The sequence below is a fragment of the Peromyscus leucopus genome, chromosome 7 (genome assembly GCF_004664715.2).
Source record: "Peromyscus leucopus breed LL Stock chromosome 7, UCI_PerLeu_2.1, whole genome shotgun sequence".
NCBI classification, from domain to species: domain Eukaryota; kingdom Metazoa; phylum Chordata; class Mammalia; order Rodentia; family Cricetidae; genus Peromyscus; species Peromyscus leucopus.
Window position 1 is genome coordinate 55,720,473 of NC_051069.1, and position 19,445 is coordinate 55,739,917.

Sequence of the window (19,445 nt, forward strand, 5' to 3'; positions counted from 1 at the left end):
ACATTCAGCATGCTCACTCACGAGAAATGCAAGACATGGTTGTACCGAGAAGCCGTTCGGCACTGCTGGTTGAGAACTAAGAGCATCATCAGAGACTGGGAGGTGTGGGGCACACACAGCCTCACACAGTTGCTGCGGCCTCTGTAACGGGAATTCAGCAATACCGAGCAAAACAACATCTGCATTTACTCTTTTATTAAGGGATTGAATTTCTCAGAACTTTCTCTAAAGAAAAAACTTCAAGCCCAGCAGTGGTGGCACACGCCTTTAATCCCAGCACTTGGGAGGCAGAGGCAGGCGGATCTCTGTGAGTTCAAGGCCAGCCTGGTCTCCAAAGTGAGTTCTAGGAAAGGCACAAAACTACACAGAGAAACCCTGTCTTGAACGCCCCCCCCCCAAAAAAAAGAAAAAAAATAACTTCAAAAATTGTGAATACACTAACACAACACTAGCATTTATAAGAACCAGAACTATCATAATGCACAAACCCAGGATAATAAAAACCACTGGTGTTTAAATTCAAGTGTATATCCAAAGCTACAAAAGTGAGGAAGATCTGTATAAGATATTAAGCAATTTGCAGGGCATAATACTCAGCTTTAAAAAAAAAAAGGCCTCTATTATAGCAAAAATCTTTTGTGTACCAAAGGGAAAATGATAAAAATAATTCTAATTATTTTGGCAAAAAATATAGAAAAGGAAAATTTAAATGGAGCTAGTAAATGATACTAGGTCGGCAGAAAGGGGTCCAGAAGATCTGGGTATATATTCATTGGTTCAGAATTTAAAAAGTATGTTAATGTCTTACATAGCCAAAAAATAAAACTAAACCCAAAAAGAAAAATATGCTGTGCGGGAATTCCTGGGAGCAACTGCTTTTGAGATCCACTATTCCATGGTTATACACAGGAGAAATCCTTGCTTCCTGAGAACATCCAATGCAGGTGAGAGGCAAGAAGTGGAGGGCTTCAACCTACTCTCAAAGATCAAAGTCATACATGCATCGATGTATGGATATGTCTGCAGACAAGTCATATATGCCCTATGTATGGATAGAGCTGTACGTAAGTCAGACATACTGGTGTACAGACATAGCTGTAGATAACTCACACACCTATGCATGGCTATATCTGTAGATAACTCACACATACCTTATATCTGTAGATAACTCACACACACACACCTATGCATGGCTATATCTGTAGATAACTCACACACACCTTATATCTGTAGATAACTCACACACACCTATGCATGGCTTTATCTGTAGATAACTCACACACTTATGCATGGCTGTATCTGTAGATAACTCACACACACACCTATGCATGGCTATGTCTGTAGATAACTCACACACACCTTATATCTGAAGATAACTCACACATACCTTATATCTGTAGATAACTCATACACCCACCAATGCATGGATATAACTGAAGATAACTCACACACACCTATGCATGGATATAACTGAAGATAACTCACACACACCTATGCATGGATATATCTGAAGATAACTCATATACACACCTATGCATGGATATATCGGTAAATAAGTCATACATGCACCTATGTATGGATATATCTGTAATACTCACATATATATAGTAAAATGGGAAAAATTTTAAATTAAATTTAAATGAGGGATTAAGTCCATTAGTCTCACCAACTTTCTATAAAATTAATATTTCAAAAATTTTAGGGAGCTAAAGTATAACTCAGTGGTAGAGTCTGCAGTGAACCCTGGGCTCCATTCCTAACAAAACCGGAGCAATAATAAACTATCATCTGGAGTTGAAGCGTCCATGCAAAGCTTACAGATGAACACTGAAATGAGAAGTCGTCGGGTCTTCAGGGGGGAGGGGCAGGCTAAAGCACTTAATGTAAAATACACACTCTCATTTCCTGGGTCCTATTCAAGAGAAAAGCAGCTGTGAGTCTCACCCTACTGGCTATGCCCTTATTTATGTATGTATTTCCTGACTCTGGAAAAACGAGCTGAGTCAGGCATCTGCCGCCATCACTTCAAACACATGAACAAGTAGAGGGCATTTTAAAGATTGTGGCATGGGAAATGTTTCCCCTTAAATAGGCTCTAACAAACTTGAAACTAAACAGGTCTTGTGGTAAAGGAACTTAAGCAGTCACTGGGCTGCACAGGAGCTGACAGAGTGACTGTCAGGGCGTAGCCTGGACTGCCCCAAGAGATGCAATGCCCCACTGGCGGCTACTGGACTGTACGATGCCCAGGGCCCTTTGAAAACTGCCTTCACTTCTGACATCAGGTACGCACGTCACACCCTTCCATGTGACAGATTGAACAATGGCACTTAAATCACCTGTCAGGAAATAGCGTGGTTGTCCTTAAGACAGCCCGCGGTGGTTTAAAACAGAGGCTTCTTTTGTAACGTTTTAATGTCAGCTCTTAAAGACCTCAAAGCACAACCTGGATTTAAGTGTCTGACAAACAAAAAAGGACACCAGCTCAGTTTAAAAGAAATGTTGCTTCTAAAATTTTACATTAATTTTTTTTTCATGCCAGGAGACCATTTTTACTCAATTTTTCTAGTGAAGGATTTTTTTTTCCCTTTATGAAGGCATCAACTGTCAATTCTTCTTAAACCTTTACATGTAAAGCTTACCTAATGAGCCATTCTATGTCATGGGTGGAAACAGGTGAAAGACAACCTGCACACACAATCAAGGACAACTGCAGCTTCGCTACAGATTCTCAATTGTTGCAAAACTCAGAGATTTGCTGTTGAAACACCCTAAGTGCCTCCAACAGCACAAGCATGCCCGTGCAGCCCGGGCAAGTGCTTTGGATTGCAGACACGGGCTTCCCAGTGGCCATCACATCCCACTGGCTCCAGGCAGCAGCACCTCCAGGTCTCACTTCATAGTTAAAGGCATGGCTTTTCTATAATTTTGTCATCAGCACTTTTAAAACTTTATGAAGTAAGTCTTCTGTGTTCCTGGATTAAACTTTGCCTGTCCAGAGGCTTGACTTGTAAGCAGCGAGAAGCACAGTGCACTCTCCACATGTCCTCATAGGAAGCACTGCCCAGGGAGAGATGGACTCTTTGGTTAGCATAAAGGACAAAGGTCTTCCTCATCGTGGATCTATCACATCCTCCAAGAGCAAATGGAAGCGCTCAAAACCCAGCCTGATCCAAGGCATCCTCGGGAGGCCCCTATGAAAGGACTCAGTGTCAAGGAGCACCACCCCCTCTCCACTAGCCTCCTCCCCAGAGCCCCACACTCCAGGTCCATTCCATTCAAATCTGGGAAGACTTTGTATTTAAAGTGGTAAAGTCGTGGGAGAACTACCTGAAGGGATGTCACAGGACCAGGCCTTCTGCTGTCAATGCTCCCTGGCTGACAATCCTGTGCTCACATTAGTTACAGAGCATGCTCTAAGCAGCTCATTAGTGTTGGGTTCTAGTTCCGACTCAGACCACTTCCAAGACATTGTGGTACAGGGGCACTCCTGTTAGGTGCTGGGCTCCAATACTCGGCGAGTTCCAGACAGGATGAACTCGATGGTCACGAACACTGCTGAGCCCAGGCACTAGTGTCTATGAAGAACGCCACGCTGCTGTATCAGCAGGATCCACATTTTCTCAAGGAGTGGTTGAATATATTTGCCTCACAGAACGAAAAGGACCAGCAGAGGTCTTTAGAGGATGGAAGAGTGAATGAGATTATTTAACTCAACTCTGAAGGGGTAACATTTTTATTTCCTTTCTAAAACAAATATGAAAATATAAACTTGATATAAGGTGTTTTAGTCAGTTTTCAGATCGTCTATTCAGAGATGTTTTGTAACAGCCAAAACCATGATAAAGTATTGCTGGTGAGGAAGCTTGGCATTCATACTAGGTAGCTGTTCAGTATGTCAGTCTGACCCAACCACAAAGGTCAGCTGGCTGCTTTGCTTAAATTAAGCTTTTCAATATTTTTAAGACAGAAAAAATTCTCTAATCCTTTTCCACCTGACAGGTATATGAGAGAGAAAGAGAAAGTGTGTCATTAATGATACAGATCAAGAAAATGACTACCACTCAATGGGAATATAACCTGAATCTCTGCTACAATGTGAACAGAAAAACATGTACTTAACAAACACCTTACACTAACCATTGAAATACAAGGTCCTTCTAGCCCCCATTCTCAGGGGCTGAAATCCACACCTGGTGACAAACGCGGGCTCAGGCCGCTCTACTGAAGGGCCTGGCTTTTTGGAGATCCAGGAAAAAATTACAACACGAAGGGCCAGGTCTGTGAGCTTTCCTGTGAACTCCACCAGCTGTGGCACAACAGGCTGACAGTCTTTGATCATGAAGCAGAAACGAAGAATGGAAGGTTTTTCTCTAATCCTCACTCAAGAATGGCATTTTAGCAAAGCTCTGACAAGCAAGAAACAGTTATGTCAGGAAGTTAACATTCTCAACATGGCAGGGCATCCCCAGAGGGTGCCAACAACCAGATTAAAGACTAAGGAGAAGCAACAATCTCCTTACCACTGGGCTAGGAAATGGCTTAATGGAGTCACGTTTGGAAACAATGAAGTATAAGCCCTATACACTAGCTTCCCGTCGGCTGACTTTTCAGACTCCTTAGCTAACGGCACAGTTAAAACATCTTCAGCTGCAGAGTCAGCATGCGGTGCTTCGATTTCTGCCTGCGTTACGAAAATCAGGTTCCATTAAAAACATTATCTTCTGTTTCTTAGAGAACTACTGCTCATGAAAGGGTCGTCGTCATCATCCTGAAATGACACAAACATTAGGTCAGCGACCACTCATCCTGCTGAGCCAAGACAGAAATTCTTCTTACGCAAAATAGCATCAAGGAAATCACATTTATTTCACCTATCTCCTCTGATACTGTGAAATGTAAATGCTCAATTCTTTATGTATTAGAATAAAAATCTACCAGGTCCTGTGTGAGATAATATATCTATAAAATACAATGCACACATTTCTCCAAGTCACAAATCTTAATAAAGGCAAACAAGGTGTGGGAATTCCAGGACAGGAAATATTCAAGTCATTTCTATTCCGTTTGTGAAGTTTTCTCACTCGCATTATTATTATTATTATTATTTACTATTATGTATATGTGCATGTACACACATGCATGGTTGTGTGCCCTGTCAGGACAACTTCATGAAGCTGGATTTCTCCATCCACCTTTTGTGGGCTCCAGGGCTCACACTCGGCTGCCAGGCTTGGCTTGTGCAGCAGCGGCTTCACCCACTGAATGGCTGGCCTCAATTCCACTTGTCACTGTGTCTGCCCCAAGTCTGAAGGACCATGGTTCTCGTTTCCTGTCACCCACTGCATGACAGAGAAGATGGCTTTCAGCCCAGTGGAGGAAAGAGCCGAGCAAAGCTGACTTTCAGCTTCTGCAGAATAAGGTAGATGGTCTATTTCCGGTGTTCCCAAGCTAATGGGATGTCGGCTACAAGCATGGTAAGAATAAATACGAATATCAGCCATTAAGAACTTAATGAGAATGAGAACAGCTAACTAGGTCTGTGGCACAGGTGTGTCATCCCAGCTGATGGGAGGCTGGGATGAGGCAGGAGGATCACACGTTCAAGTCCTGTTTGGATACAGAACCAGTTCAAAGCCTTGGTAGCTGTGTGAGGCCCTGTTTCAAGGGAAAGACAAAAAAGGCTGGCGTTATAGTTCAGTGGTTGAGAGCTTGCCTAGCATATGCCAGGCCCAGGGTTCAAACCCCAGTCATAAAGCAAAAAACAGCTAGCAAGCCTTATATAAAGCCTAATTATATAATCTGATGAAAGACAGTAATAAATGAATGGTACTTTAAAGCTACATATTTGAAAGGCAAATTTATGTTTATAAATTTGTTTCCATTAAGATGTTAGCAAAAGCAAGCGACTATTTAGTATTAGACTTTACTTATGACATGAACAAATCCATGCTTTATGAAGTTCTCTAGTGAGAAATGGATGCCTTGAGGGTCACAAATTCAACTGTTGCTGATTCATTTTCTGTACTATGAAAGGCAGGCCTTGCCAAAGACACAAAGGAAAACTGATAATGTGCCTTCAGTTCTCTGTAGTTAAATGCCAAACAGTATATATCCATTTTCTTTTCTTCTGTGTGTATGCATTTTTGTGCTCAAGTGCATCTGCTCATAAGCCCCTGGGATCCAGGCGTCCCCGTTCCCAGTACTGGACTACAGGGGTGTGTGGCCACGCCCAGCTTCTGTGTGAGTGTCACCCATGAGGTCTCAGGTCCCCTGCTTGTGCAGCAGCCATCAGATCATCCTCACCCCTTGGTGTACTCATCTTAAACCACCATCCATGGACATCAGATGTGTCCCCAGTGGCAGCAACATGTCACCGCTCGACAGGCACACTGAACTCACAGCCCAAGGGCCAGCAAGCCTGGCAATCAATCACAAACTCGCAGCTAAGACACAAGGAACAGGACCACAACAGTAGATGCTCTGAAACAGAGTCAGGACACACACCATGGATGAAAAGGAAGGGCAGTCGCAAGTGGCATAAGCCAATCACACAAAAATCGCTGGGAAATTTCATGACACAAGGATGTACAGCAGATAAAGTCAGAGAAGGGAGAGCACAGTGGTGAGTGCCAGGGGCCGGGACAGCGGTAGAGACACTGGGGTATGTTTAAAGGACATACTTACAGTTTTGTAAGACAAAAGTTCTTAAGGTCTGTTTTACAACACACATCTGTTTAATACTACCAAGCTACATTTAAAATGGCTAAGACCTGATTTTCTGTTATGCTTTCTCACTACAATCATAATTTTTAAAAAACTAAATGAAAGTGAAGACAGGCTCAACAAAAAACATCTTCTACAAAGCTTGCAGCAGTTCAAGTGGCAGCCGTATGGGAACAGGAAAGGCCAGGGTCCTGTGTCTCACAGCTATGCCCTCTTCATTAAACAACAGATGAACACGGGAGAGGTGCGTGCACTTCCTCCCACTCCTCGTGAGTTCAAGCCCGTGAGAGCTGGGTGTAGACCACACTCTGTCCTTGCCGCGTACCTGTGCTGAGGAAGCATTCTGTCCAGGGTAAGGAACCGGGGGGTGGAGTGGGGGGTGGGGGGGTGTTGCAGGGAACATTTCACTGGGTAACCTTAAAAGCCCTACACCAGCATCACCCCACTCTCCAAATAGAAACAGCAGAAGCTAAAAGAAAAAAGCCAAGCCAGCTCTGATCCGTTAATGGGACAAATGAGAGCAGAGTGAAGATTGTGCTTTAAAAACCCACAGGCCTTTATGGGTAATTACACTGATGGGCACTTCCTGACTTTCAGCATTACAAGTCACAGCGAGGTTATCAGCGAGCCTAAAAATACAAGCTGCAGTGCTTAGCCGGTGGTCTCCACTTACATTTCATAGACAGTTAAGGGAAGAAAAAGCCAATGACATGACTATTACCTCATCTGATTCAAAGTCAACTCCCTTGGCTGTCTGGCTCTGGGACATCCGTTTGCTAGATGTTGTGCCTGGCCACCTGAGGAAGAGAGAAAAACCAAGAGTGAATGAGAACACTGAAAAAATGTACTACTAGTTAGAAGTGTTTAATCCCATAGCAACCACTGAGTAGAAACAACACCCAGTTCCCTTTAGTATCTATAATAATTTACATATCTATGTGCACTAAGAGATGATATACTACATAGACACAGTGTGTGTGTGTGCATCCTACAAGCTCTATTTCTCTGGGGAGTCTGAAGAACAGCACTACCTACTTCTCAATTAGTGAACATTACAATAAACATTTTCTAATAAGAAACAAAAAACCTTAATGGTAAGAAAACCATTTTCTAGCTTTGTTACCCCTTCTGCACCTAAATTTCCTCATCTGTCAAGTGGGGAAATGTTGGTTTTTTTTAAAGAGCTATGCGCTAATACGCTGAGGCACTAGGCCATGGTCTGACATGTTAGCACCACCCAAGTGCCGCCTTGTACCACTACCATAGGACCAGCTCCCCTTCACAGCTGCAAAGGATCTCGGGACAAGCTCACTGCTCTCCAGAGCATCTCGGCCACATCCCACAACACTTGTTCTCTTCCATAAGCACTCACAATCAAGGGCCTGAATCACAACATTTCACACAAAATTCTGAACTAATTCAATCATCCTTAATGCAGTTGTCTGTGTTGAACCCCTTTCAGAACAGTTTAAGTCACCTAAGTCTGCAGCCAAAATCAAAAATCTGTTATGTACCAGCAGACCTAATAGAACATGAAAACAGTAAGTGTTAACAAAAGAAAAGGGGGCTACAGATGATTTTCTTTTTAAGGAAAATGCATACAGGATATGTATGTACCAGGTACATACAGTGTCCGGAGGCCAGATGAACCCTCCTGGAACTGAACTTACATGGCTGTGAGCTAGCATGTGGACGCTAAGAACCAAACCGGGTTGTCCACAAGAGCACCAAGTACACCCAACTAGCGAGCTATCTCTCCAGCCTCCTTGATCATTTCCTATATAAGTAGAAATTGTTAATAATTTTTAAGTAACGGTATTTGCCCAAAATGTTAATACACAAAATTGTGATTTTTAAATAGTTTAATAAATATTCCAGGAGTCAATTAAGTACTCCAGAATTGAGTAAGTCTACATCAGCCTCTTAAGTACTCTAGAGTAACTCCATGTCAGCCAGGTAAGTATTCCAGAATAAGTCTATGTCAGCACAAATGTACTCCAGAAGAGGTCCAGCCACCCACATAAGTACTACAGAGGAAATCTAATCAGACACATAAGTCCTCTAGAGTAAGTCCACATCAGCACTTAAGTAATCTAGAAGTCTAGTCAGATACATAAGGACTATAGAGGAAGTCCAGTCAGTCACATAAGTACTCTAGAGGAAGTCCAGTCAGTCACATAAGTACTCTAGAGAAAGTCCAGTCAGTCACATAAGTACTATAGAGGAAGTCCAGTCAGTCACATAAGTACTCTAGAGGAAGTCCAGTCAGTCACATAAGTTACTCTAGAGAAAGTCCAGTCAGTCACATAAGCACTCTAGAGGAAGTCCAGTCAGTCACATAAGTACTCTAGAGGAAATCCAGTCAGTCATATAAGCACTCTAGAGGAAGTCCAGTCAGTCACATAAGCACTCTAGAGAAAGTCCAGTCAGTCACAAATAAACTCTAGAGGAAGTCCAGTCAGTCATATAAGTACTCTAGAAAAAGTCCAGTCAGTCACATAAGTACTCTAGAGGAAGTCCAGTCAGTCACATAAGTACTCTAGAGGAAGTCCAGTCAGTCACATAAGTACTCTAGAGGAAGTCCAGTCAGTCACATAAGTACTCTAGAGGAAGTCCAGTCAGAAATATAAGCACTCCAAAGTTCCTATCAGCATTTTCATGTGTTTGACACAGCTCCATGCACATAAAGCACAGAAAAATTTACATAGCAATGAACGAAGCCGAAATCCAGAATTAACAAAAGCATTCTCTATTACTGAGAAGACAATCTTTCCTAAAGAAGGGAGCTGGGTAATAAAGACAAGAAGACATGAATCACAGGCTATTTTCAGAAGAATACACACAGCAATGCTGAATCATACTATTTTTCATTTCTAATATTATGCTAGATGAAAAGAATTCTATTTATCCTCTCTAGCATAGAAAGATATAAGGGCATAGAATTCTGGATCATTGTACTTTTGTTTTTGAAGGAGGTCCCTGGCCTACCTTTGATCAGCCTTGGAACTGGTAGGAAAAATGTCCTCTTCATCAGATTCATCCACCTCAATAGTCTACAGAAGGGAGGAAACAAAGCAACAAGTTCATACCAACATATGAATTAATGATAAAATATCAAGACGCACATGTAGATATGTATACAGACAAACTACACAAACGCCTGTGATCAGCACAAAGCTCAGCCATGTGTGTGTGTGCACGCGTGTGTGTGTGCGCGTGCATGTGAGTGTGTGTGCGCGCGCGCGCGCGCGCGCGCGCGTGTGTGTGTGTGTGTGTGTGTGTGTGTGATTGAGTGTGTGTGTGTGTGTGTGTGTGAGTGTGTGTGTGTCTCAGTGGTAGAACAATGTCTAGCAGTGAGGTCTGATCTCCAGATCAGGGAGAAAAAGACCCAAGGTCCCTCTTCCTTCATAAATGTAATTCACTGCTCCAAGGCCCACTTCTCTTCAAGCAATCACGAGCCAGGGCCCCTAAAGGACACAGAATGCCGAGTGGCTTACACAAGGGCTAATACATCCCTGCCCTGCAGCTTTCTTCTAGGTTCTGATAAAGTGATGGATTTTCAGTATTTCAGCTCCAAGATTTTCTCTTCTTAAGTAGCCCAGGCTAGTTTCAAACTTGCAATCTCCTGGCTTCTGCCCATTGAGTGCTGAGATTATTGATTTGTGCTACCAAACCCACTTATCAGATCCAATTTTAAGTAAGGTTTCAGATCAGGAAGTAGCAGATAGGCAGATATTAAGTGTTAAGAGCCAGTAAAGATATACATAATTCTATCATGCTCTATGTTTTGTGTTATCTTGACATGTGACAGGTATGTGCTGTGTTTTCACCTAACTAGAGTGCAGATGAGGAAGGAGCCAAGGACAAAACTCTAAAGAGCAGCACGCAAGGTCAAGGGCTCTGCTACACACCTGCAGGGCACAGGATGTGCCTTCCCCAAGCAGAACTACCTGGCACAGGAAGAAGCAGGACTTAAGATACATGGATTCCTACAGTGAGACAGCAGATCAGACCTGTCCCGAATTCTCTCTCAGAATCCCAAGGAGCAGCAAGGCCCATGTTAAATCTGTAACGGGCACAAGGGTCCTGAGACTTTGGTCTGCTCAGTCTTTAGTCCCCACCAGTATGAAAAGAGCACCTCCACCCGAGGAACACACCTCTGTGTCAGGGCGTAAAGGTAGGGCCTTTAGTTCAGCACTGTTGCCCTTTAAGATGCTACCATACACACAAAACTAATGGCTTTCTAATAATGTGAACCACTGGGTTTTGCTGTTGGTTTTAAAAGAGCCTAAACAATCATCAAGTTCTCACCAGTGTTGATGTTCACACTTCGTCCCCATTAGGAACTCCATAACCCAGAAAATAGATTATTAAAATCAAATCTCCAGCAGTTTTCTTACCTCTGAGTAATTCTTCGTGGCAATGTTTCTGGAAGGTTGCTGTCGAGTAGATCTGAAAGCTATCATGGAAAAGATGAAATGCCTGTTACAAAGTTCTTAAAATAACTCAAAAAAAAAAAAAATCTGCTCACTTCCTCAGCTGAAGGATTTTAAAGTCCTACCTACAAAAACCTGGACTCATCAACTAGAAAACCATTTATATCCTGGAGTCTGAAAAGCTGTGAGACGATATCCACTTGAAGAACACAGAGTCCGCCTATCTATCTATCTTACATTTTCCCAGCTTGTTCAAATACAGTAACAAGCAGGATTCATACATACACTCGCATTAGAAACACTTGATAAAACACACCTGGAAGATGAAGACTTGTCACTCAGCCAAGTGAACTAAACTAGCCACCCCACCCTCGCAGCTGACGCAGGTCCTGAGGCCTCATTAGCTCTCACTCCTCTCCTTGTACCACACTGGGCACATGAGAACAGAGGGAGTTCAATGAGTCACATATCCTTGACACCTGATAAAACTTTCCTTAAACCCTTACATTCTGCTTTACAGAAACCTGAGGTGTGGCTAACCTGTCCCCTTCTTGTCACTTGACATCAGAACTTTCCATCGATCCAAACACCTGGCTGAGGTCTGTTTTCTCCTAAGCACATCCAACACAACTTCCACTCTCCACAGGGCAAAGACAGCCATTTAAAAGGCAAGGTATCCTCAGAGTGGAGTCTTTCTATCCAGCCCAATGTTATTACTGCTCGAGCTTCCGACCTCACACTCCTGTCAGATCCTGTGCTGAGAGGAAGGTGAAAGGCCGACGCCCATGTCCCATCTGCTCACTGGCCTCACCCCATGTGCTAAAATGGAGAAACAGGGCGAACGAACAGAGAGCCGGGGAGCATGGTGCTTTCAGAGAAGGCTGTCAGTACTTACTAACAGTCCCAATCCCGAGGGCCTGGAAATCCAGAAAACTTTCTTTTGATCCCTAGTGTACAGCAAAGGATGAAGGATGCTTAGGAAACCAGTAACGTACCAAAGGCACACTAGGCTTTGTAATGAAGGCCATGTGCTTCAGCAGTTCAGAGGTCTGGCCCTGGAGCCGGACCCATTCTGACTTCCAGCCCCAACTACTGCCAGGTTCCTTGGCTTATTCGAGTCTCATTTTCCCCACCTGTAAAGCAGTGCCAGTCTCTCACACTGAAAACCGCTGAGAGGATCAAGAGGTGCTTAATGCAAATTGCTTTGGCAAGCGCCTGGCAGGAAGCAGGCGTCCATACACAGAGCTATTGGCACGAGAACGAACAGGGGCTCAGGGCAGTAAATCACAGAGAAAGGCAGTGGCCACGTGTGTTTTTATCTGCTCAGTCACCATCCTCTGCTGACTGACTTCCGGGAAAACATCTGGCTGCCAGCTCTTATTTATAGCATTTAATTTCTTCTTTTCCCAACGGTAACCAATCTTGTGTTCCGTGGAGCTCGCCTAATTTCACCTGTCCACTGCTATGCCTACAGTGGACATCTAGAAGGACAATTTCAAGGATGTATCTTCCTGGGGTGCTGACAGCCAGCACCTCCAGGTTAAAAACATCATGTACATATATACATGTAACCATTAATGAAAAAAAATTTGAAAGAACATGAGGGGGTATAGGAGAGGGTTTGGAGGGAGTAAAGGGAAGGGTGAAATGGTGTATTTATAACAAAAAATAAAAGAAATAATTGAAAAAAACATGGAAGATAGAAATATGAAAAAAAATTCACCAAACTTAATGTGATAAAACCGTTTTGTGTATCCATGCTAAAAAAATCAGTCATGTCTCGAGGAACAAAGGAGACTAATGGGATCGAGGAGGGTGACAAGGAGGTGGAGGCGGGGGATGTGCTGAACAGCGAGACAGGGGTTCAAGAGCCCAGCAGAGTATCTGAGGGGTGACAGCTAAGGCTTTTCTAGACACAATGAGACGCCTCTCTATGAGCTCAATGAATTCTAAACAGGATAGAGAAGAACACCATATTTAGATTTCATCGCAAAACTGCACAAGACCAGAGACAGGAGGCTGAGGGAAGGAGAGGTTACTAGGAAAAGGCAGCAAGCTTAAGTAGGAGCTGATACCTTAGCAACAATGGAAACATACAAACAAAAAAGCACTCTTTTTCTGCATGTCACTGTTTCCTTTTTTTTTTTTTTTATGCAGCATAATTTTTTTCTAAGTGCCTGCTGGTGCACCAGGCATTGGGATCCAACTGTTTTACCAGACAGGTTTCTCACCTCTGCTCAGTCCCTCATGCACACTGAGAAGGTCCGAGGACATCCTATCAGGTAACTGACTTCTGCCGCCTGCTTCTCTCATCCTCCCCACCCTCGCTGCCCTCATTTCTCTATGTATTTGGGAATCTGTCAGAAGGGAAGTGAAGCTATACTGCAGAAGTTAACAATCCATTAAAAAAGTTAGAAAGCTCCAATAACTCTGATGCATGGCAAAGATTTCTCAGTTTTTCATTTTGTTTTCTCAGTAGCGTAGAGATCTACTAGAGCTTCGCACATGCAAGGCCATCGCTCTACTGCAAGGCAGCAGCTCCAGCCCTAAGAAATATCTCTAAAGAATAATCCACCCTGTCATCGCAACAGCTACTGACTACAGCGAATGCACTACCAGTGAGAGTCACTAACGAGGCCCCTTACCTCTCCGTGCTGGACTTACAAACGTGTCACCACCTCTATACTCACCGTCTAGAATGGACATATTTCTAGACGTCGATGTTGTGGCCTTTGAGCCCCTGCCTCGAGTAGCCGACTCCAGCCCAGTGTCTGCAAGTAGAATCACAGGGTTCAGTAACAGTCCCTTGGCAGCTCAGTGAGCACAAGGCAGGAGGAAAGCTCAGCAACAAAGCACGCAGAAAGCCAGCAGTGCAGGTGAAGAAGCCCCGAGCCTGAGGGGCAGACTGCAGACTGCGCTTAGCCACTCTGGTCCTCCTTTACAGCTTAAGGACACACACACACTGTAAATGTAAAGATGATAAAACTGATCACGGACAGATTCGTCAGAGCTCTTGGTTGGTTTGTTTGTTTGTTTTGAGACAGGGTTTCTCTGTGTAGCCCTGGCTGTCCTAGAACTTATTATGTAGACCAGGAGGACCTCAAACTCACAGAGACCACCTGCCTCTGCCTCCCAAGTGCTAGGATTAGAGGTGTGCACCACCATGCCCAGCTCCACCATGCCCAGATCTTCAGAGCACTTATATTAAGTCACAATTTATGGTACCAGCTCAAGTCCTCACAAATATTCTTTTTAAAAATTTTTATTGATCTCTTATCTTTATGTGTATGTGAGTGTGCTTATGTAAGTTTATGTGCCCCACATGTATCAGGACCCTGTAAAACAGAAAAGGGCATAGGGTCCCCTGAAACTGGAGTTACAGACAGTGTGAGCTGCTGTGTAGGTTCTAGGAATTGAACCCAGGTCCTCTAGAAGAGCAGCCAGTGCTATGAGAGCCCCTGAGCCATCTCTCCAGCCCTCCCATGGGTCAAGGTTCAATAAAGACAACTAAGAATTGTTCCTAGTGATAGATTTATGGATCACACGAGGAAGTCACTGGGTGGCCATGTTCTGTCATCTGGGCCACCTCAGGACAACAGTGCCAGCAACGGTAAGTTATGCTGTGACTGCCTTTAGAAATCAAGTTGTTTAGTTACCATTTTCAAACAAGCTCCTGGAAACTCTAAGCATGTAAGTGTTTCTTCTAATAGCAGCAGTGTTTTTGCGACCTGGAGCTGCAGTTTGCTAGCCATTTTCCTTCATTCCCATTGTGTCATTCATGCTCTCCATCCATGAGAAGTGCACAGTGAGGTTCTTAAGCACAGCTTAGAACAACTAAAACCCTATGGTGCATGCGGCCAGTTACGATTCATCTGAGCCAAGGGTGCATGTCACAGCTGCACTATAGGCAGCTGCTACACATCAAGAAAAGAACTAAACAAAGAACTGTTTTAGAAACAAAACCTCATTCAGAATTCAAATCTGACCAAAGGACACGATTTGGCATTCCTCTTCTAGCTTTGCAAGTCTGAAGTGTTAAAAAGCAGAGATGAATGCTGACCTCGGCCTCTCTGAGACCCTCCTCTTGGTGCGGTGCTCTGCCCTCGGCCTCCTCTTCGCCCTCGGCCTCGGCCTCGGCCCCGGCCTCTGCTCGGCACTGCTGACAGGCTGTCGTCAGAGTCATTCGCTGTCTGTTCTGTTCCATCACAACTCAGGTCATCAGCACTGAAGGCCGAGGCGGAGTTCTCTGACTGCTGCGATCTGAGGGCCCGGGCCCTGCTCATGGCCTGTGCAGCAGGGACAGCACATCAGAGGAAGTAGCAGCAGCATCCTCCTCCCCACCTCTCATCCAGGCACATGACAGGCATCCAACCCTGTCTATACTATTCCCACCAATACTGCCCTGCACACTGAGTGTGCTACACACGCGTAAAGGACTGTTCTACCAATCACGTTCAGTTACCTGCACTACAGCCTGCAGGAGACCTCTTACAAGGGTCCCGAGAAACTCACTTTGTCGTCAGCACTTTCAGAACCAGAAGCCATGCTGGACATTGCTCCGCACCCTACACAATGCTTGTAAAGACAGTCATGAGCTTCGTTTTCAGAATGAATTCAGAAGAGGAAGAAGAGGAAAAGGAGGAGGAGGAGGAGAGGAGAAAAAAAAACACTTGCAGAAATAGCTCTTACTTCTGAGAGGTGAAATTTTAGGGTTCATTTATTTTCTTTGTTATTTTTGAATATGACATTTCCACCTAAAATAATACTTTTATACTCAGAAACACATGAATAATAAGTAATCTTATAAATTGTTACAAAAAAGGCTTCTGAGAAAGAATTAACATCTTAGAATGAAGAATATCCACTTGCTTCATTTTGTAAGAAATCCAGAAAAGACAAATTTGAGATTTAGCCAAACATTCTAACTCTAAAATGAACAGATTTTTCATTAAAAATAGAATGAAAGCAAATTGTGCCCTGACCTCTTCACCAAATCAGTCAAAAATATAACAAAGGGAACAAACCCCAAATAGGTTTTTAATAAAACTAGAACACAATTCAAGCCCACAAAGACTGCCTCTGAAGAGCGTTATTAAACCAGGCACCTGGGGAAGCCGAGCAGTGAGATGTCTCAAGTGCAGAAACACAGCTCCCCAGCCGCTACAACTGTCTAAGAGGAGGAGCCCAGGGAATTCTCCTGCTCCAGCAGGACACCACTGGGATGAGAGGGAAGATGTGTGGGCAGAAGGCAGGCAGGCCAGGAAAGGAGTGCTGAGTGAAGCTGCAGGACACGGGGTAGGCAGGAGGTGGGTTAACTCAGTTTCCACAGGTTAGGAAGGCTCAGGAGATGGATGGCGCAGTAGACAAAGTCAGGATCTGAGCTGAAGTCCCAGCAACCATGTGGAAGCCACACACAGTGATCCACACTTAGGACTCCAGCACTGGGGAGGCCCAGACCTTGGAGCTCCAGGCCACCAAGACATGCTGTCTTGTGTGGGGGTGTGGGGGTGGGGGAGTGGGGTGGGGTAGGGAGATGGCTTACTTGGTAAAGTGTACAAGCGTGAGGACCCAAGTGTGGGTCTCCAGAACCCACATGAAAAGCTGGGTACCACTGCATATGTCTAGTGTCCTTAACACTGGGGAAAAGGCAGACAACCTCGGGAGCTGGCTGGCCCAGCCTGCTCAGTGCAATCAGTGAGCTCCAGGTTCAGTAAGAGGCCCTGTCTCAAAACATCAGGTGAGACTCAGAGGAGGATGCCCTATGTCGATCCCTGGCAGACACACGGAAGGTAGCACTGAGGAAAGGCATCCAAGATTGTTCTCTACACACATGTCCACATGTGCAAACACAATGCTAAGATAAATAAATAACTTGTAATGCAAGTCCTGAAAACAACCTAAAGAGACCCAAGAAAAACAGATGGCATCAACAGTCTAATTATACGAGACATTTTTGAGAAAATTATTTAAAAACACCATCCAGGAGCTGGAAAGACAGCTCAGAGGTTAAGAGTGCTGGCTGCTGATGCAGAGGACCTGGGTTAGATTTTCAGCACCCACAAGGCAGCTCACAAGCATCAGTAGTGCCATTTTCAGGTAGTACAACTCCCTCTTCTGGCCGACCTGGATACCAGGCAAGCTTGTGATTCAGACATACATGCAGGCAAAACACCCATACACATAAAGTTAAACAAACAAACAAAAAACCACCAAGAAAGTTTTACAGGTGAGCTAGGCAAATTTCCAAAGAACAGAGCTCACTGCTATTTCAGCAGAGCTGAAGCACAAAACAAGTGCCCGGTTCCCCAATGCCAGCCCAACAGGACACAGACATAGTGCTGACATATAAAGAGAAAACAACCGAACCGGACTTATGAATACAGCAGAGTCCAGAGTACCCAGGCATGTAACTAACAGGTTTACAGAGTGACAGCAGGACAGGCAACACGGGGTGAACACTGACACAACCCCACGGACAGAATGCAGAGAGGAAGCCCCATGTTCTCCCTCCCCAGATGCCAAAAGGCTTTAACTTTCCACTAGTCCGGATTTAAGCCAACGGTCTTCAGGAACAGGTGAGTATTTACTCTACATGAGAAAAAACACTAAGTATGAAAAGGAAAGGAGAGGGTGGGGGGAAGAGAGAGGGAGGGAGGGAGGGAGGGAGGGAGGAAAAAGGGGGAGAGGGAGGGAGTTATCCTCCACCCCACTATAAGCAGGTGCTCCACATGCATACTTTATAAACATTAAAAAAACTGCCCATTGGGGATTTAGCTCAGTGGTACAGCACTAGCTTAGCATGTCCGAGGATCCAGGTTCAGTTCTCAGCTCCAGGAAATGGGTGGGGGAAATGCTCACTGTTAAGAAACAAACACAGCACCAAGAAAGAAGACCTTGCCCTAAGATGCACAAATATCAAATCTGTAGTACCACAACATGATGAGAGGGCTCTGGGGAATATGCACTCATGGACGCCAGTGGTTAGAGGCAAACAAGTACCACACCTCTGCAGTAGCAGCGATATCCAGCAGCATTTAAAACCCCCATGTCCTACTGCGATGTTTATTTTTGAGTGACCAACCACAATTTCTGAATTGTCTTTTTTTTCTTTTTTCTAAATACCATCTTTATAGTCAGTATTCTAATTCTCCATTTCTGTGCAACAGCTCAAAATTTACTGACTCTAGGATTTATTCTTCATCTCAAACTGAAACTCCCCCAAGTCCCTGGGGACCCCTGGTCTGCTCCAGTCCTGTTTTTCATCCATACAGATGAAATACTTCCTTGTCCATTTGAGTGGCTTTTTCCCACTCAGTGTGCACTCAGACTTCATGCACAATGGCACATGTGTTAGACTGTAACGATGTGCTAACATTCCCTTGCAGGATACATCCTGCTTATCCAATGGGCTATTGACAGACACCTGGCTGTGTCTAACCTGGCTACTGTCAATCACACTCTAAGAGCACTGCCATGAGTATCCATTTGAGACTCTATTTCCAATCCCTTGGCTGTGTACTTAAGCTGGAGTGTATGGGGACCACATGGTAATCCTGTGTCTCATCTCTCTCAGTGGAAGACATATTGCTTTCTGCCCCAATGACAGCAGGCAGGTCCACCTACCAGGAGGTGCAGGGCTCCAAGCTCTCCACACAGGTGTCAGTACTCATACTTGTTCTTTCCTGTTCGTATTCTCATCTCTCTCCCTGGGTTTCATTCTTGCTTCTCTTATGTGGGTGGTGCTATTTCTCTGCATTATGAATACTTAGAATCCTAAGTGCTGGTGGAGCACTTGAATACCTTTGAAAAGATGTATCCAAGGCCCTTGTTCATTTTTAAGTTGCTGTTTTTGTTGAATTTTAGAAGCCTTTTTTAAAGTAATGTAGACACCAATTTCTTGTGTGTATAATTCATAAGTATTCCCTCCTATCCTGTGAATCCCCTTTTACTCTGGATGGGGCTCAGCATCTAAATTCATCAGCATCTAAATCTCATCTAAATTCAGACAGGACCTAAGAATTTATCAAGACTGTGCGCCAGACTAAGAATAGCCTTATATTTTTAAAGGATTCTAGTATGTAGTATGGAGATCATGGTAGCCTATAAAACCTGATCTTTACTGGACCTGGTCCTATGTTTCCAAGTCAACTTGTGTCTAAAGAAATATCTGAGTTTTTCCCACATGAACAAGGAGCTCTATGGAATGTATTTTTTCCCCCTCTTAATAAAAGGACTAATACTTCCATTTGTCTGTTAAAATAACTGAAGCATGGTACTAGGATT

The 19,445-nt window shown here is 44.1% G+C and overlaps 1 protein-coding gene across 4 annotated transcripts in view; it reads right to left on the reverse strand.

Annotated features, from left to right (window-relative positions):
• Nucleotides 1-3,720: 3,720 nt before the first annotated feature.
• Mre11 (MRE11 homolog, double strand break repair nuclease) overlaps nucleotides 3,721-19,445 on the reverse strand; it is a 48,188-nt gene continuing 32,463 nt past the window's right edge. For all 4 annotated transcript variants that reach the window (XM_028859579.2, XM_028859580.2, XM_028859581.2 and 1 more), the window contains 6 exons: nucleotides 15,223-15,448; nucleotides 13,853-13,933; nucleotides 11,127-11,185; nucleotides 9,715-9,779; nucleotides 7,448-7,523; nucleotides 3,721-4,771 (listed from right to left, as the gene is read on the reverse strand). In XM_028859579.2, the coding sequence (XP_028715412.1) occupies nucleotides 4,718-4,771; nucleotides 7,448-7,523; nucleotides 9,715-9,779; nucleotides 11,127-11,185; nucleotides 13,853-13,933; nucleotides 15,223-15,448 (561 nt within the window). In that variant the 3' untranslated portion in view covers nucleotides 3,721-4,717. The remainder of the gene's footprint in view (nucleotides 4,772-7,447; nucleotides 7,524-9,714; nucleotides 9,780-11,126; nucleotides 11,186-13,852; nucleotides 13,934-15,222; nucleotides 15,449-19,445) is intronic.